Raw genomic sequence first — 19,975 nt, 5'->3', positions numbered from 1 at the left:
GTTGTCTTGTGAGTTCATAGGTTAGTCTCAAAGGGGCGTTTTTTGGCGGCACAGATCTTTTTTCAAGATACATGGCCTTCACTCTTTCTAGCGTTGGTAGGTTACCCTTTATAGGTGTTCCCAGATAATGTCTAAGGCTATGTCATGATGGAGTCTGTGAGTACATAGATTTTTTTCTCTTAGCAGCATGTAAGTTATCAGGAACTCTCTACCATCTGTTTTGAAGCTGGAAAAGGTTAGAGAATCAAAGAGTATCTAGCAGGGAACAGTATTCTTTCGTGTTCAGAGCAAGTGTATACTCTCTGGTGTGATAGATAGTAATCAAACATGGCTGCATGCAATGACATCACTAAGGATGAAAATCACATAAGGTATATCAGAATCTGTATCTATATATTGATAAAAGAACATGTCAGTCCTGACTGACTGACTGACTACCTGACTGATTCATCATCACCGAGCCAAAACTGCTGGACATAAAGAAATGAAATTTTGAGGATACATTTATATTACAATGTAGGTGCTCGCTAACGGAGGATTTTTGGATATTCTGTTGCTAAGGGGGTGAAAAGGGGGGTGAATTTTTAAAATAAGTGTATCTTTATCTCAAAAACTTTAAAAGTTTACAGATGTAAAAATTGGTATTTTGAATCTCCTTTAAAAATAAACATATTTTTTGTTTTTGGAAAATCTCACTGGGAGGGGTGAAAAAGGAGTTTGAATGCCTTTATTGAGGATACTTATATCTCAGAAACTGAAGTTATTACAGACCTGAAAATTGGTATTTGGAATATCCTGTAAAAATAAAGTAACATGTATTTTTTTGTTTTTGGAAAATCAAATTAATAGGGGTTAAACAGGAGTGACAAATGGGGGGGAATTTTTAGAAAGACTATATCTGCAGTATATCTCAGAAACGTAAAATGTTACAGACGTAAAAATTGGTATTTGGTAAAAGTAAAGAAACAGGTGATTTGTTTTCGGAAACTGCACTTAAGGGGAACTAAAAAGGATGTGAAATTTTAAAATGAGCATTTCTACAGTATATCTCAAAAACTTTACATGTTACAAAAGTAAAAAGTGTTTTTTTTATTTCTATTAAAAATAAAGAAACCTGTATTTTTTGTTTTTGGATAAACCACTTGGCTTGACTGAAAATGGGGTTGAATTCTTTTTATTAGGAAACTGATATCAAAATGGGGGGGGGGGAATTGGAAAATTAGTTGAATTAGTTGTATGAAGATACTATTATCTCAAAAACGAAAGATGTTGCAGATGTGAAAATTGGTATTTGGAATCTGCTTTAAAAGTAAAGAAACATATATTCCTTTGATTTTGGAAAATCCAATGAAAGGGGGGGGGGGATTGAAAGAATTGAAAAATTAATTGAATTAATTTATGAGAATACTTAACATCTAATAAAAACTAAAGTTGTTACAGACGTGAAAATTGGTATTTGGATCTCCTTTAAAAACAGAAAAATGCATTTTTGGGGGAAAATCATGTTTGGGGGGGGGGGCAGGGGTGAAAAGGAGTTGAATTCTTTTTATATCTCAAAAACTGAAGATGTTAGTCATGATAATTGGTTCCAGAAGATCCGTTACTAATAAAGAAACAAGTATTTTTTTTTTCTTCAGAAAATTCAATTAATGGGGGAGTGTGAAAGGAAGTAAAAAAAAAGTGAATTCTGTTTATGGGGATACTTATATCTCAAAACTGAAGGTAACACATGTGAACATTGATATTTGGAATCTCCTTTAAACATAAAGAAACACGCCTTCTTTTGGGGGGGGGGGGGGAATCAACTTAATGGCGGTGGGGTGAAAAAGGAGTGGAGACCATATGATTTTACTGTTCATAATGTACTTGATTCTGATCATAAACCGATCATTTTTAATCTTTCCTGGGTTTGTTTTCAAGAGCCATATTTTTCCTTTGTAGAACTTGAAGTTAGATTACAGTAGATTCTCCTGGCATATAAATAAAAATTTAAACACATTTGAAATAAATGATAGGAATGATATTGACTGTGCAATTGTTCACCTCTATAATAAGGTCAATAATACACAGAAGTATATAATTCGTATTGTCAGAAATCCCACGCACTTGCCTACACGTGGCAATGGTGCTGGTCACATTGTCAACAGTGGCAATGGCAGCAGATGTAATTTACCGCCAAGTAGCGGTCTTGCATCTTGCTGCGGGGTCCAGAACATCAATAATAATAATAATAATAATAATAATAATAATAATAATAATAACAACAACCTAAATTCAACTAATATCACCCACCCTAATAATAATAATAATAATAATAATAATAATAATGTTCTGGGCCGTCATCAAAATGTGCGGACCGTGCTGGAAACAGGTCCTGGCCGGGTAATGACGACGAATGTAGTCCGGTTACAGGTTCAGTACCGCTAAGGCAGCCAAGATGACACCGAGCCGGATCTCCTCAAGGATTTGATCCATATTAAAAATGCTTATAGGGAAAGATGGCAAAGATTAAGGACCCAACTGCCCGGGTGGAATACCTGGAGCTAGCCCGGGAAGCGTGAAATCGATTGCTGGAAATAATGATTGAAAAATGGGAGGAATCGCAAATTTTGGCAGATTATATATAAAATGTTAAGCATTCAGTTATAAATTTCTGTATAATACCGTAGCGAAGCACGGGTATCTTGCTAGTATTAAATGAAATTGTTAGTTACTTAGCAACCTGCTAAGTACAGAATGTATTGCAGGATAGGGTTAGCCTTCCCCTGCAGTTATTGAAGTGATAATTTAATGATTTTATTTTATAATTGCTTAAAGTTGCCTGAACTTGGAGACCTATCAGTGTCCCATGATTCACCGGCAGGTAATTCCGGAGAGAGTAAAACAAAAATGAAGCAGTAGAATGGACGGACAGATTTGCCAAAGCTGATTTTAGTAAACTATTTTAATATGTAGATAAGATAGAGTTTTGATTTGTCTGATATCAAATGGAATCAATATTGAAGAATCTAAGGTCAGATGTACATTCACTTTACAGAGTGATTCAGTAACTTGGATATGAATAAAACTTGGTTACCCTATGCTAGGAGTAGAATAGTGCCAAATATATTTATCAAACTAGCTGATATACCCCTGCTTCGCTACGAATTCTACATTGTATACAGAATTGTAGGTTAAGTAGTGTACATGCTGTGGACATGATTGTATTAAATTGCATAGCTCTTAACGTTACCCCAGGAACGCGATGGGGAATTCACCATACTTCATTTCTCATGTGGACCGGGTTAGGGAATTTTCATTGTAATGGCAGACTCTCACTCTCCACCTGCCTTTTTACATCCTCAGAAAAACTTTCCTTGTGGTTTTCCCAGCTGAAATCAACATAGGTCATTAGTTACGCCAGTAGGAATGTCATGATTAAAAGCAGTGTTATCATATGAAATACTCGATCAAATTAAAAACCGCACTTTTTCTCACTTTTAACGAACAGTACTATGCTGATATAGATGCGGATTCCCATAGGGAACCTGAAATATTTGTCCCGAATGCTGCCAATCTTACAGTCCAAAGTTCCAGAACTGGAATGACCAGGCCACAGACAGCTGTGAACACTCCTCTACCATCATTCTGTTAAGTGTGCACACTGCTCGTTCCAATCAACGCCTCAGAGTAGGTATCAAATAGCTGGAATACTATGATAAACTAGTGTGTTACATACCAGAAGCATCAGAAAATTTATGATCCAGAGGAATGGCGTGCTAAAGAAGAAAGTTATCTAATTCCCCAGCTACTTCCCACCAATGTTCAGAAAGGCTGTTATACTGGGTATGCAGCAGTAATCCCATTTATCGGAGATGAGTGGGAGCAGAATAGAGAAAGAACATCATAACTAGAGCCCGGATTTCCATGCACTATCAAATCTCAAAATATGCATGCATTCATGCACTATCATATGGCAAAACATGCACAATAAACTGGAAAATATGCACTATCAAAATTCAGTTCCTTTTGAAACATGAACAAAAACTACCCTAATTTCTCCAAATTGTCTTGATTTAAGCTCATCCGTTTATCATTCAGCACATACTTAAGCACAGAAAATTATCTTTTTTACGTCACGAGAAGTGATAGATGCATAATTCAATGAAGACATTTGGATAAAGTGAGGTCAAATTGTACGTCTTTTGTATTTTCACCACAATATGTCTTTTATAAGCTTGACGAATTCAAAATCAGGATTTGAACGAATTAGTTTGTTAAACTTATCTCTATCTGCGGCAGCTGCTTCTCCATGCGATGATTGCAGACACATTCGAATGTCCTCAATAAGTGGTAATGATTGCTTGCTGCGATAACACAGACGTGTGACAATTGAGAGTTCCGGGTAGGACATTCCAGGATAACGGTAGAGGGTTCAATGAAAAACCAGAATTTGTAAGCTACTATCCCAGTAACGCGGCGCCACAGAAGTGCGATGCAAGGTTTCTTTTGTTCGTCTAACAGATGAAAAGCAAGGATCATGTAAGAGAAATGAAAAATGAGCCGTCAATGATTAATGCACAATTTACGGTTCAATTTATAGCAATGTACAACTGTAAAACTGGGACACGTTATTCCTAAGAATTAGATTTCGACGTGGGGCCTTCCGACTTATGTCATTGTTTACTCAAGCAACAGATAAGAAAGTGTTTGGTTAATTGCATTATACTGTAGGACCTGTACCGTATGTAGGCTACTAACTATGGTTGTCACATAGGATGCCAGGAATACAATCTCTCCGTCTCTCAGTAATAGACATATTGTAGCCTACAACATGAAAAATTGTCCCAATTTTTTCAAACTAACATTCAGAAAATGCACTATGATGCAAGTTAACAATATTGTATATGCGTCAAAGTCAGAATAAAAGTCATATTATGCAATATTAAACGTCCAAATATGCGCTATTAAATCCAAAATCTTCCAAATATGCATTATGCATGAATTTTCTCCGATAAATGCCAAAACATGCAAACATGTACGGAAAAAGAACGGTTATTTGGAATTGTTAAGCCGTAAAACGAATATTTGCAAAGTTTGAGAAGTGTAGCTAGCTTATTTAAAAACATGCATTTGCATGGAAATCCGGGCTCTAATCATAACAAACAATGGTCACTGTAATGTAATTGTAATGTCATTGTAATTTTATATGCTTTCAATATTGTAGCTCTTCAAATGTAATTTTCTTCCAACTCTCTGATATTAGTGCATCTAATGTAAAGGGATTCCTCCTTCCTTTCATGACTCCCTCTTGTCTTATTCTTGGAGTGATTGTTCCTTTACAATGTTTTATCATTTTTATAATCATCTTCACCATTTTCCTTGTCGATATGGACCAGTGGCCATGCGTTTTTACACCTTAAGACAATCATGACAACAGCCATCGCCAGTGAACACGAACAATATTTCCATTACAAGTTATCCTCATGCTTTTTCTGTATTGAAAGTTATATAAGAAATAACAAAGGTATTTTATTGATCCACGTATTCAATACTATCCACTGTTATGTGGTTACATTTATAAACAGCTATATAGATTAACGGTATATGTTTCGCCCTTTCTAGAGGGCATCTTCAGCCTTTAATCGATCTTAAAATGCTAAACCTAAATATTAAATAAAAATGTGAAACAAGAAAGTAGACAATGTAACATTGTAAAGCTAAAACTAGTATCCAGAGTCATTTGAAATATATGGACAACACTAAATTAAAACTATGATGATTAAATAGATTAAAACTAACTCAACGTCAGTCTAAAACTATGCTTCTGAAGCTAAAACTAGATCTTCATCTTTCAATGATGTCACGGTATCCTGGCTCACTCCCATCTATTGAAAGGAGACTCCTCTCCAGTGTGTACTTGCAGCGATCATCTTACCGTGGTACACATCCTTACGGAGTGTGTAGAGCTGGTCGATCTGCGCCGTAGTCTTAATCTCCCGATTACATTCTCTCTTATCTTGCGAGATGACGAGCAGTCAGCAGCAGACTTCGTCATCCGCTTTATGAGGGATAGTGGTCTGTTTTATCATGTGTAATGATGTCCTTTGTCCTAGTGTATTTGTGTCAATTGCACTTTTATCCCATTGACTTCATTTTAGTGTGTTGCGCATTTTTATGTGTTATTTTAACATCTAACGTAAATTATGTATAAATGTCTGTACTACCAGGCAATGCCTTATTCCTTTGTTTCCTGTATTTTCTCTTATTTTGTTAGAAAATAAGGCATTGCGAATTAGATCCACTGTTTGTTTTAATCTCCTACTCATTTTTCTCCATCACCATTTTTTAAAACTCTAGTCAATGGATAAATTTTAAAATTTTAACTGTCATATATCATGTCATCCATGTCGTTCCATTAGGGGCCGATGACCTTCGATGTTAGGCCCGTTAAAACAACAAGCGTCATCATCATCATCATCATCATTTCTATGATGTGTGGAACTTGTATATTTCCAAACATGTAATTCCAAGATAGTTACAAAAGATCTTGCCCATAGTTAAAGTTCGTGTGCCCAAACTGAATAAAAATGAACTGCATTTGTATAAGAATGTAATGTTGTGTGAGTCGTGAAATACGTAGTTTTAGATGAAGATCTAGTTTTAGCTTCAGAAAGCATAGTTTTAGACTGATGTTGAGTTAGTTTTAATCTATTTTGTCATCACAGTTTTTTTTTATAGCGGCTTTACGTCGCACCGACACAGATAGGTCTTATGGCGACGATGGGATAGGAAAGGCCTAGGAGTTGGAAGGAAGCGGCCATGGCCTTAATTAAGGTACAGCCGGGCTGAGTGGCTCAGACGGTTAAGGCGCTGGCCTTCTAACCCCAACTTGGCAGGTTCGATCCTGGCTCAGTCCGGTGGTATTTGAAGGTGCTCAAATACGACAGCCCCGTGTCGGTAGATTTACTGGCACGTAAAAGAACTCCTGTGGGACTAAATTCCGGCACCTCAGCGTCTCCGAAGACCTTAAAAAGTAGTTAGTGGGACATAAAGCAAATAACATTAATTAATTAATGTACAGCCCCAGCATTTGCCTGGTGTGAAAATGGGAAACCACGGAAAACCATCTTCAGGGCTGCCGATAGTGGGATTCGAACCTACTATCTTCTGGATGCAAACTCACAGCCGCGCGCTTCTACGCGCACGGCCAACTCGCCCGGTCATCACAGTTTTAATTTAGTGTTGTCCATATTTCAAATGACTTTGTATACTAGTTTTAGCTTTACAATGTTAATTGTCTACTTTCTTGTTTCACATTTTTATTTCATATTTAAGTTTAGCATTTTAAGATTGACTAAAGGCTGAAGATGCCCTCTAGAAAGGGCTAAACATATACCGTTAATCTATATAGCTGTTTATAATGTAACCACATAATAGTGGATAGTATTGAATATGTGGACCAATAAAATACCTTTGTTATTTCTTATATCAATATTTCCATATCGGCATTGATAAGGACTAAGCAACAAAAGTCTAAATTCATCAACATTCAGGAATTCTCTTATTATAGTCGTCTCCCCCGTGGGGGGGGGGAGTAGAGAACAGTCACGATAATCCCTGCCTGTCATAATAGGCGACTAAAATGGGCCCCAGGGGTGCTCTGAATTTGGGAGTGTGGATTGGCGATGACAGGGTTCTTAGCTGAGTCCTGGCTTTGGTTTACCTTCCTTGTGCCAGGCTCCTCACTTTCATCTATCCTATCTTATCTGACCTCCCTTGGTCATCTTTTGTTCTTTTCTGACCCCGAGATTATTACGTATGAAGGCCTAGTGAGTCTTTAAATTTTGTGCCCTTCATGGCCGTTGTCTTTCTTAGGCCGATACCTTCATTTTTTGAAGTGTCAGACTCCTTCCATTTTCTCTCTCTGATTAGTGTTATATAGAGCATGGTTGCTTAGTTGTTCTTCCTCTTAAAACTATAATCACCACCACCACCACTCTTATTATAGACTGTATGGTAAAACTGAGTAAGACATAAATGGTCGTAAATTGATTCTCTAACTTTTATTATGCAGTATATATGGAAAAGACTACTAATAACATAATAAATATTTGAGAATTAGTTTTTAGGCCTTCCGCAAAACTATTTCACTCAGTATGAATAACATTATTCATAGCCTAAATTGTAGTGGCTCATTCCCCGACTTTACATACTGATTTTCACTAAATTCTCTCAGCCATTTTCTTGTGATGCACGTACGTACATACATACAGACAGACAAGTGACGGAAAATTAAAAAGTGCATTTTCTTGTTACTGTGGACCTGACCGATACTGAAATATAATTCTTTTTAAAATTTTGAGCAATGTACAGACAAAACTCTTATATTTATAGATGAGGAGAAATAAATTGGAATGAACCCTTAGAAACTAATTGTGAAAACAGTTTTGAAATTTTTCTTTGACTTCCATTAGAAACCACCTTGATAATAGTCATGGAATTTCAGGAATATTTCATTGAAATCCATTTAAAATTTTGTAAACAACTTGGTAGATCCTCTGAATTGGACTACGTTGTGGGGTTTGTTAAAATGCTAAATTTTATTGCCAGATTTGTTTTATATTGAACTTCTCCCCTTACCTTAGTGAGATGAGTATCTGCTCATTGAAGTATGCCTCAGTATACTATTGAGATGTATATGCTGTCTTAATTTGGCTCTAAGAATGACTTTACCCAAGGAATGTAATGGAATTGTACCAATTGTTATCTATCCTGTGTGCTGTAACAAGATTACTCATGTTGGTAGGTTGACCAAGCTAAGATAATGATGTTTACTGTTTGACCAACCTCAGTCCTGGACTCCATGTCAGGGAATTAGTGAAACTAACTTGCAAGAATTGTAGGTGAGCTCGTTATTTAGTTTTAGTATAACTGTAACTCTTTAAGTACTACAGTATATCATTGTATTTAATTGTCCGACAAGCAGATGCTTTGACTCATCAGCATATTCATTGGCCTCTCCAAAGTAGGTACCTAATTCCAAGCAGTTACAGTGGCTTTGATTACACTTCTACCATTTGTTGGTTTTGAAGATGACTTCCAGTGTTAGAAGTGCTCTATTTATCAGTAATTTGTCTATCCATTCTGGAACTGTGAGTAGTAAATGTGAAGTAGTTAGCCTTTAGAATCTTTGATTGTGTAACAGATATACATAATAGAATCTTACCACCTGAAAACTACTGAGTGCAGGTCCAAATAACATGAGCAGGCCCTGACAATAAAATATTAACCAATATTTGTAACTTGGAAATTATTCACAGTATTGACAATAACATACCAGCCGTTATTTGTAACCTGAAAATTAATCACTTACAGTATTAGCTTCAGCAAAACTATATTGCATATTGTGAGATTTCCTGATATTTAAATGATTTGTGGCATCATTTCCTGCTTCCCGACTAAAGACAAATATTTCCCGAGTTTTTCCCCTTCATGATAACAAACTTCATTTTAATTTGGCATTGGCACAACATACCAGTACTTCATTGGAATAATCTCCGTATTCCCCACCCAGGAAGTTTGTCACCATGTGTGGAGCTACCAACATTGAAATGTGGAATGCTCTTTGACTATCATCACATCTCGTGGTTCTATTATGAAGCTTTCAGTCTAGTCATTCTCATGATGCTCGAGCATTGCATTCTGGTGATGATAACCTTGTTTTCATAAGTTTTGATTTAGTGAATTAGATAAGCTCTATTTCTAATGCTACGCTAACCACTTCATGTGTACCTCAGGAACTCCTCGGAAAGGTACTCCTAGAACCTTCCACAGCAAAGGTATAAAAATAATAGCCAAAGTGGCAGAATGCTATAACATTGAAAAGGAGAACCGCCAGTTGATGCTCCTACTCTGCAAGTCTGTAGAACAGTTTACTATTTGTACGGCAAAAAAGATTTATAGCAGAGTGATGTACAAGATTATGTTGGAACACATGCTTAATTTTCATGAACATTGTATCCAGTATGTGATGTAGTGGAAATAATTTATTACTTTCCTCATTTGTTGCACTTACCGGTTCTTTGATTGGCAGTTCTGCAGTTTGCTGAAGTGGCTCTCTCCTCCCTCCCCGTCTCCTTTTCCGCATAAAGCAAAACTTGCACGCCCAGTACACATACAAGTGTTTGGATTGTGGTAAGGCCAGAAATGTCCAACACAGATGGCAGTGTTGCACTTACTGCATTGAATCCAAGTCACTTTTGTTGTGACCTGTAATACACTTACGTTGTGCATTGTTTTGTTATTGATTATTCTTAATGATGGAGACCAACAGGCCATAGAATATTGTAAGTTGAACTGCTGGTGTGGACAGTATTTCCTCATCCTTTACTAGTAAGGTTGCATAATTTACTAACTCTGCACAGTTTATCTACAGAACTGCAGTTGAGACATTACCATCCTGGCTGGTAATACAGTATAATGCATGCATTGAGAATACTCTTGTCAAGTAGACAAGACATTATTGGCCACCACCACTTGTTAGCATGCATACCAATGGTTATAGCAGCTGATTCCTCAGTGTACTGTTCCTTCTTCCTCATCTTTGGGATCTACCAGTAACAATATTAAGGGTCTGGCAGTTCCACAAAAATCACTTCAAACATAACCTCTCTCTTCCTCTAAGGTATAGAGCTGTGGAAAAAAAGTTGATAAAATACAAATTCAGTTAAATTATTGACTAACACTTTGGCCTTAATTATTGGTATTCCCATAACGACTTAATACAAAACTGCCGTAAATCAAACTTTCCATGTATGTGTATGTTGGGTATTCAGCCCGAAGGCTGGTTTGATCCTCTGCAGCTCCGCCAACAGCTGTCATAAATAGCCTAGGCATCACTGACGAGGCGTACTAGGGAAATGAGGAGTGAGGTAGTTTCCCGTTGCTTTCCTCACCGAGCCAGCCGCTGCTATTACATATCAGTCCACCAAGCCCACTGAAATGCATGCACCAACCGACCCTATGAGCGATATCTTCACACCATTCATAACGGACTGGCTGCATAACTTTCCATGTATGACTTAAAATTTATGAACTTCTCTTATAGGATATGTTCATAACGCATTGTGCCATTGTAATGCTGAATGTCAGAGAACTTGTACAAGTTATCATTTTCCTAAAAATATTATTTACTATGAAAATTAAATGGCGTATGGCTTTTAATGCCGGGAGTGTCCAAGGACATGTTCGGCTCGCCAGGTGCAGGTCTTCCGATTTGACTCCCGTAGGCGACCTGCACATCATGAGGAGGATGAAATGATGATGAAGACAACACATACACCCAGCCCCCGTGTCAGAGAAATTAACCAATGGTGTTTAAAATTCCCGTACCAGCCAGGAATCGAACCCGGGATCCCTGTGAGGAAAGGCCAACGCACTAACCATTTAGCCATGGAGACAAACATTATTTACTATTTTTTCCATTGGTTCAGACCTTTGAGAGCTTCTCCTAAAAAATGATTTTGACTTGTGGCAGTCTTCTTGGTGTGATTTATTAATATCCTAGTGATGTATTATTACAGGTTTCTCACATTTACAAATGCATGAGAGAATCCACTGTGGATAGCTGCCCTAATGCTAGAGAAACCACAAAGGTGCAGCCTACCAATTAATCTCTGAAGACAGTCAAAATTAATTTTCAATGGAATTTAAAGAAGATTGCAATATTCAGCATTTTCAGGCAGCTACCCCATTATGGATTATATTTATGCTCTTGAAATATGGATCTACATCACTTACACCCAAATGTATGCATACTAGAAAGGACAAAGTGTCTAAAATGTATGGTGAATGGACCGATATAGCAGTGTCAAGTGTGGTAACACTGTGTGCTTGCACATGTGAATAGAGAGACATCTCGAAGCACCACGTAGCATTGAACACGCGGAGTTGAAGGAGTTTAGTGTGTTGCGGCTAGTTGAATGGAGAGAGAGAGAGAGTGTGTGCGTGTGTGTGTGTGTGTGTGTCAAAGTGAAATGGAGCAATGTTTAAACATCATTTTGTTACAAATTGGGGAAAAATGTTGGCAGAGGCACATGCGGTGATGGTGCAAATGTACAATACAGAAGCCGTAAGCAGAACGGATATGGTGTATCAACAGTTTCCAGTTTGACCCAGTCATAAACTCATTTTATGGTTACGGCTTCTGTTCCATACACTTGCACCAACATTGCATGCGTCTCTGTCCCTGTTTTTAACAATTTGTGACAAAACTTATTGTTTATGCGTTGCTCCATTACACTGTGACCTGAGTCTTCACACACACTCTACGTTCTGCTGGCTGCAGCGTGTTAACCTGCTTCAAGTCCATTTGTTCAATGCTATGTTGCACTTCTCGAGATATCTCTATTCACATGCACATGCACGTAGTGTTACCACACGTTGCCATTGCAATATCAGTTCACTCACCGTACTTTTTACACACACCTTGTATATACAGGGCTATCATTCTGAGAGAGCCTAATTTTGGCAGATATTTTTCATTGTCACTAAGAGCAGATGTGTTATATAAAGATTCTGTCATAAAACAGTAAGCAGATTTTCATTATAAAGGTGATAATCTATTCGTAACCAAATTTGTAATTAATAGGTTTGCAATATAAAGTGACAGCCAAGTTGTTATTTCAACTTCATAATGTAACAAGTATTTAATAGAAGAAAGCTTTCAAATGCAGTACCGAGCTCGATAGCTGCAGTCGCTTAAATGCGGCCAGTATCCAGTAATCGGGAGATAGTGGGTTCGAGCCCCACTGTCGGCAGCCCTGAAGGTGGTTTACAATGGTTTCCCATTTTTACACCAGGCAAATGCCGGAGCTGTACCTTAATTAAGGCCATGACCGCTTCCTTCCACTTCCTAGACCTTTCCTATCCCATCATCGGCATAAGACATATCTGTGTTGGTGCAACGTTAAGCAAAATAGCAAATGCAGTGACTAATGCTACGGGCCTAAAGAGTTTGTTTTAATTCCATTATCATAGGCTTCAGCTTGCAGTGAGCTATCTCAAAGTGCCTACATTAGCAGTCTGCCAAAAATGTTACAAATGCAGCAATGTACATGTTATTCAACTCCACTTAAGAGGCTTTATTTCTCATTACACTGCCATTATCAAATTCACTGTAAGCTTTAGACCATTCACTGAAACCTATTTATTGTATGTGATCTGTATTCTGTGTGTGCCTGCATGTTTATTTGCATGAGAATGCTGTGTTGCTTTTTTTCAATTTCTATTTGTGTTCTATTTTTTTTTCCTTTTCAAGTTTTGGCTATTAAGTACTCGGGGCACTCAGGAGGTAAGTTTTTATTCTCAGTTTACTTTATTTTTCCAGTGTAAGCTTAGCGTAGTGCAATTCATTTTCTGTAGAGAGAAAAATGCATTCATCTGTGTGCTTCTGTGATTCTGCATTTTGGATGAAATGAATGCTTTTGCTATGTGACGGGTATCCAATTTGGGCATGTGTATTTGCACTGATTCACACAAGCAACAAGATCACTCTATGTAGTTTCTTTTATGCAGATCAGAGTTGATGTACAAAAAAAAAAGCCAGTGTTTTTTAAAATTCAGAAACTTTATTTTCATACCTTTTAATATAAAATTACTGAATAAGATTCAAAATGTTATTTTCAGTGTGGAGTGTGTTTTTTTTTTTTTTGTACAAGGTAGAAAATGCAATTTTAATATCCTGTAGCATCGGAAGGATGAATGTCAATTAATGGCACATTTATATGGAGCATCTAGTACCATTGCATCCAAAGAGAGGGTATTGAAGATAGCAAAATCTTATTCAGAGAGTTCATGATGATGATGATGATTCATCTTAATAATAATAATAACAGTAATAATAATAATATTTCAGATTGTCCCTGTAAAGAATGGGTCATCCTCTGAATTGTGTTCTTTTCTTTTAAATGTGGTGCATCATTTTTTGCTTTTCGGGTGCATTTGTTGTTCCGAAGCTAATTTCCACTTTCATTGCACATCATGTTGAAAGGTAGGAAAAGCCAATTTGCTTAGGCAGTCCTAACTGCATTTGGATACTGGCTGGTCCTTCAATGAACAACTTCCATAGAATATTGTTTTTCATGGTAGTATATTGAACATATTTTTAATTTACTGTTTTATACAATGGACATTGGCATGTTAGAGAAACAGCAAGGCATATTACTCACTTTAGTATGAAAGCTAGTACTTCAAATGTCACATTGTAACAGCACAGTGTACTAATAGTCAATTCACATAAACTCTGTTAATTTGTCACCTTCTGTAGCTATAAAATAATTTCTTCTCTGCTATTAGTTCGAAAACCAGTTGGCACAGTAATTTCTTTTTTTTTTTCTTTCATTTTTTCATTACAGCATGTATTGCAAGTGTATCTCATTTCCTTTACATTTCTGACTTTCCTGTTAGCTGTTTTCAAATTAGTGCTAACAATGACTCACGTGTGTTTTAAGTAGAATGAACCACTTAAAAATGCTGGAACCTGTTAAAATTCAATTTTAGTGTAGTCCATTAACAGTCGCTCCATCTCCTGTTCACTAGTAACTATCACTATGTAAATACCGGTGTAGTTAGAGTTGATATAATTTGAAGCTTTTTTTTTTTAGCAATAAAAGTAATGAAAATAGTAATCTTTGTTTCTTGCAGTCATATCCAGTGTGCATATCAGTCATTGGATGGCAGCTTATTTCACTCTTCAATAGTGACTTAAAAATAAGCCAAGAATGATAACCAACTTCCCTACTGCCTGCAATAGTAAATGAATTACCTCAGTGGAGCTTGAGGGTAACTGTTCAAAAATGATATTAAAAGTGCTCTAACACAGTAATTAGTTCATGGTTACAAACCAGTAATGAAGTCAGTATCATTCTTTGCGAATGCATTCCAAGTCCTGTAAAACCTCTCCTAATTTTAGTCCCTAGTAATTACTGTTCCACTCATTAATTTTATATTAGCAGTTAAAAATATCAAACAACTTTTAATACCTACTGTGAGTCAGCCATCCTTCAGGTTGGTGTGTTCATAAGAGACTGTAATGCCTTTCAGCATTCAGTTAGCAAGCCTCTGTGAACTAACAAGAGTCTCCTGTATTTGCAGCTCTCTCTTTCTTCTTTTACCTTTTTACACTTCTTACCTGAAATGGAGATTAAATTTCGTTTTGGTGGAGGCCTTTTGAAATATGCGAGAAGTTCAGCTGTAATTGTTCACTGTGCATTCCAAGGAGTGTTCAGAAAAGAACCACCTTGTAAATAGATGTTTCTGTGGTTGGATCAGCAGTTTAAGGACTCTGGTTATGTGTGCAAGCACAGGTTGACCGTGAGTGTCTGGTGTGGCAGTGGAGAAGGTGAGAGTGTGTTTCGTGTGCAGTCCACGAAAATTGACAGTACGTGCAAGCTGTGCAGTAGATGGTATGGAAGATTTTTCGACAGTAGATATGTTTCTAACCTTACCATCTGCAGCTTGTGCAATAGTTAAAGGTGCATCATTTTGCAGGAAGCACTGGAGGACAGAGAGTTTGCCAGGAATATCATCTGCAATGACAAAGCAACTTTCCATTTATCAGGACATGTTCATTGTTACAGTGGGAGGTTGTAGGGCTGTGAAAACCCTCATGCAGTTGTGGCACTTTCACTAGATTCTCGGAAGGTGAACGTTTTTTTATGTGCTGTTACAAAGCTGTATGAGCCATTTCTCTTCTGTGAGAAGACTGAGATGTGTCCATCTTACTCAAATATGTTGCATTTGTGATTGTTTATATAGTTGGATGCTGATTCCTGGAATTATGCCTTCCAACAAGATGGGGTACACCCTCATTGGAATGTCATTGTTTGTTGCTGTCTAAATGATAAACCTCCGCAATGCTGGATTGGGGTGCTGGTGAGGATGACTTAGCTCTCTTCACTTGGCCACTACCTCTCTTGATCTGATGCCTTGTACCCCCTCTGCCAACAGCACTGGTAGAGCTCGGAACGCATCACTGCTGCTATAGTACGGAACAAACTCAATTACTGCTAACACGTGTCTCATATGTCCAAAGGGACACACACAGAACATTCGTAGTGTGTGAGGAAAACAGCATTCTGAAGAGTGATCAGAAAAGGACCATCACATAAAAACAAAATAACATAAACAGAGCATTCTGCGGTGCTATCAGCAGTTAAGGACTCTGTGTATGTGTGTGAACACGAGTTGACCATGAGTGTCTGGTGCAGCAGTGGAGAAAATGAGTGTGTGTTTTATGTGATGGTACAAGTGCATAGCCAAGCTCGGGAGCAATGGATGCCTCTTGTCAGTAGGGTACATTTCAGGCTGGTGATGGAATTATCCTCATGTGGAGATTATGCATGTGAGATGAATAGTGGCATTTGGTGTAGGGTTCTTTCCGTGTAGCTACCTAGCGCTTAAGCGGAGGTGCTAGCATGCAAGCCAAAAGTACCTAGGGAGAAAAAAAAATTGTTTAACCCTAATTGTTAGATATGCTGTGATGCCAATTCAACTGGGTTTTGTCGTGAAATATACCCATTCATGGCCCGTGGTAAGGCGAAACCTGAACTGTCAGTAGAAATATTGCTTAGTATAATCTCCTCTTAGTACTTCAGAATGGTTCTGAAGAATGTTTGGTGGTGGTGATGGTGGTGGTGGTGGTGGTAGTAGTAGTAGTAGTCTTTCATCCTAGAAGCTTCAAACGTGGTCTGTTTTGTATTCTGTTTGATAATTTCTTTTACTCTGAGGCCTGTCTTTGTTGTGGTTTTGTTGAAGGATGGGGGTTAGGATTGGGAAGAAAATTATCATGACTTCACAAAAGGAGTATCTGAGCATTCTTTTAGATTTGAAATGGAAAAAGCTATGGAAATCCATGACCAGGATGGTGAAGTGGAATTTGAATCCACATACTGAATGGATATGTTCTGTACCAGTTAGTACTTTAATGCGATGTGCTACCCTGTCTCATGCTTAGTACAGTCTTGCAGAAAATTTTGGACCTTGGCTGTAGCCGTGTTGAAACACCGGATTTCATGATATCTCCTAAGTTAAGCAACATTGGGCATGGTCGAGATTTGGATGGGTTGCTATGCGCTGTTGGTGGGGTTAAGGGAATGGAGGAGCGGAATGGAACTGGCCACCCGACCGTACGTAAACTCCGGCTCAGGCGCACCTCTGCGGAGGTTCGGACGTGCCTTCGGGCATAATACACCCTTACCTGCCCAAGAGCCATCTATACCAGCAATTAATTTCATTGCAGAACTTATACCCCAGTATTTAATTTATTTATTTATTTCTCCCCATACAAAGGTAACCTATTCTGCAAGAAGCTATGACAATTAAGGCTCTAAACTTACGAGAGAAAATTTACAGTTTTGCATATATATTTAAGCATGCTATGTTTGCCAAAGTCATTGATATACAGAACTTGTAACCCCGTGAATAGCAATTAGATGTTGCTATAGTTGTGAGTTGAGACTATTAAATTGTGTTAATCCCTGATAAGAGTGAAATGAATGTTAACCCTTGAAGTGGCGGTCATTTACCCTGTAGTGGCAGCTATATTTTACTGGCGCAGACTCTTAGTATAAATTGTGTCAAAAATCATTGACATGTTATACATACTAAAACAGCACACCCTTTTATTGTCCAAAGTACAAGGAATAAGAAAATGAATATATTAAAGCAGTCATTTATCATCCAAAGAATGTAAGACCAAAAATATATTGAATTTGTTTATATTATTTATTTTTGCAAACGTTTTGCTATATATAATATGTTTATATTTAGGTAAATTAAAAAAAAATGACATGTACAAAAGGTGCAACAGTTCATAGTAAATAGTTACGTACTGGTATATAGTTTATAATAATGTTCTTAGATGGAAAAAATATACAACAATGTATACAACAATTGAACACTACCACTTGTACATTTCACTCAGTGTCATTTGGGTGGGTGTTTCTTTTACTCCACGACTGTCAGGCCTCCAGAAGTGCACTAGTTGATGGTAACACCCTGGTGAATACCATCGTTACATCCTGGACACCTGAATGTAGACTTCTTCTTCTTCTTCTCTTGCAAGCACACACCACATAGGCGATTTTTATTCTGTGGCAGTTTTTTGCGAGCATGAGAGGGGCCTCCTGCACTACCTGTTGTTGTCCTCACAACTGGAATTGGCAAATGCTCATTTAGCAATTCCCTAACTATACTGACCATGAAGTCTCGTCTTGCTAAAGGCTTATCAGTGTTCGTTAGGTAGAGGACATATGTATCACATAATGCCATATCTGGGATATTTGGGATATTTGAAAACATTTGCTTTCAGTACCTTCTGGTCAGTCTGGAACAAGTGACATAGTAAATGCACATATCTTTACCATCTACACTCACATGAAGAAATTGTAGTAGTGGTTTCAACCCTTGAACTCTTGAAAGGATCCGCCCTTCATTTCCCTTTCGGCTCCTTACAGTATTGTCCTCAGCGTGACGTTCAGTTGTGAGACAATAGACTGGTTCTCGTGTTTTCCTCTCTTTATAAGCAACCGTAGAATGTCGCCTTGCCTAAAGTAAACGGTTTGCCTAAAACAATCTGAGACAACCCCTTTGAAGATTTATTCACTGTTACTGTGAGGTACGTATCCCTTTCAAGTAGTTTGTTAGCCAAGGGGATTTTTGTATACCAGTTATCTGTGAATGAAATAACGGTACCCATTGTCTCCAGCAAAGCCAACTCTATATAGATCAATTACGACAATATTTAGAGGCACAAACACAGAGCTGAACATTACTCCTGACAATGTCAACAAGATTTCTCTCTAACGACTGATATGAAATTTATCTCGCTAGCTAGCAATTCAGTCCTCCAGAAAAACGAGGAAATGATTCAGTATTGCTGACATTAATACATACCAAGGCTTCAAGTTGATATCGGAAGGAAAACTGGCAACTAAATATAACTGGTTCAGCTGAGACATACGTGTGGCCGGCCGCTGAGTATGTAGCAGCTAGCACAACAGAGCAGGATTATGATTCTACTTTGGCAACATTTTACATTCAATTAGTGCAACATTCTATTGTACAAAACTATTTCATGATAATGGCTGAACATTTCTCCTTCGTTTGACTCATAATTAGCATATTTCGATAAATAATAATTCGATTATCAAAATAAAATAAACAGGTTGCCACTGGGCAAAAGCATAAAACTCCTGATATCAGGCATTTGCCACTTGGAGGGTTAATATTAGAACCAAGCGAGCGGCTGTGCGGTTTGGGTCGTGTAACTTATCAGCTTGCATTTAGCAGATAGCGAGTTCGAACTCCACTATAATACCAATATAAATGGTCCGTTATTGGACATTATAAACTTTCCAGCTAACTCATTCCTGGTTGCCAGCGTTTCGCCCTCGTGTGCTAGGGTGGGTTCGTCAGTTGGTACCTAGCACACCTACCAATACACTGATTAGTGCATACCGTGGAGGCCACTGCGTAGGCTACTTGGAGCCACCGGCAGTGTCAATGCACTGAGACTTTTTCTCATTACTAAAAATTGATGCCTGCTTGGCCATCAGATGATGTAGAAATATTTGTCCCGAATGAGTAAATTTATTGACACTGCCGGTGGCTCCAAGTAGCCTACGCAGTGGCCTCCACGGTATGCACTAGCCAGCGTATTGGTAGGTGTGCTAGGTACCAACTGACGAGCCCACCCTAGCACACGAGGGCGAAACGCTGGCAACCAGGAATGAGTTAGCTGGAAAGTTTATAATGTCCAATAACGGACCATTTATATTGGTATTATAAATTTACTCATTCGGGACAAATATTTCAGATTCCCTATGGGAATCAACATCTATATCATTCGAACTCCACTGTCGGCAGCCCTGAAGATGGTTTCCATGGTTTGCCATTTTCACATCTGGTAAATGCTGGGTCTGTACCTTACTTC

The 19,975-nt window shown here is 37.9% G+C and overlaps 1 protein-coding gene across 10 annotated transcripts in view; it reads left to right on the top strand.

Annotated features, from left to right (window-relative positions):
- The window catches only part of ClC-c (chloride channel protein 3), a 376,006-nt gene that overhangs the window by 177,339 nt on the left and 178,692 nt on the right, over positions 1-19,975 (top strand). For 6 of the 10 annotated variants that reach the window (XM_067147496.2, XM_067147494.2, XM_067147491.2 and 3 more), the window contains exon 4: positions 13,301-13,333. The exons of the other annotated variants lie outside the window; for them this stretch is intronic. In XM_067147496.2, the coding sequence (XP_067003597.1) occupies positions 13,301-13,333 (33 nt within the window). The remainder of the gene's footprint in view (positions 1-13,300; positions 13,334-19,975) is intronic. 10 annotated transcript variants of the gene reach the window in all.

The sequence above is a fragment of the Anabrus simplex genome, chromosome 5 (assembly GCF_040414725.1).
Source record: "Anabrus simplex isolate iqAnaSimp1 chromosome 5, ASM4041472v1, whole genome shotgun sequence".
Lineage (NCBI taxonomy): Eukaryota > Metazoa > Arthropoda > Insecta > Orthoptera > Tettigoniidae > Anabrus > Anabrus simplex.
Note: the sequence above shows the minus strand (reverse complement) of the source record. Positions and strands in the feature narration are given on the sequence as shown.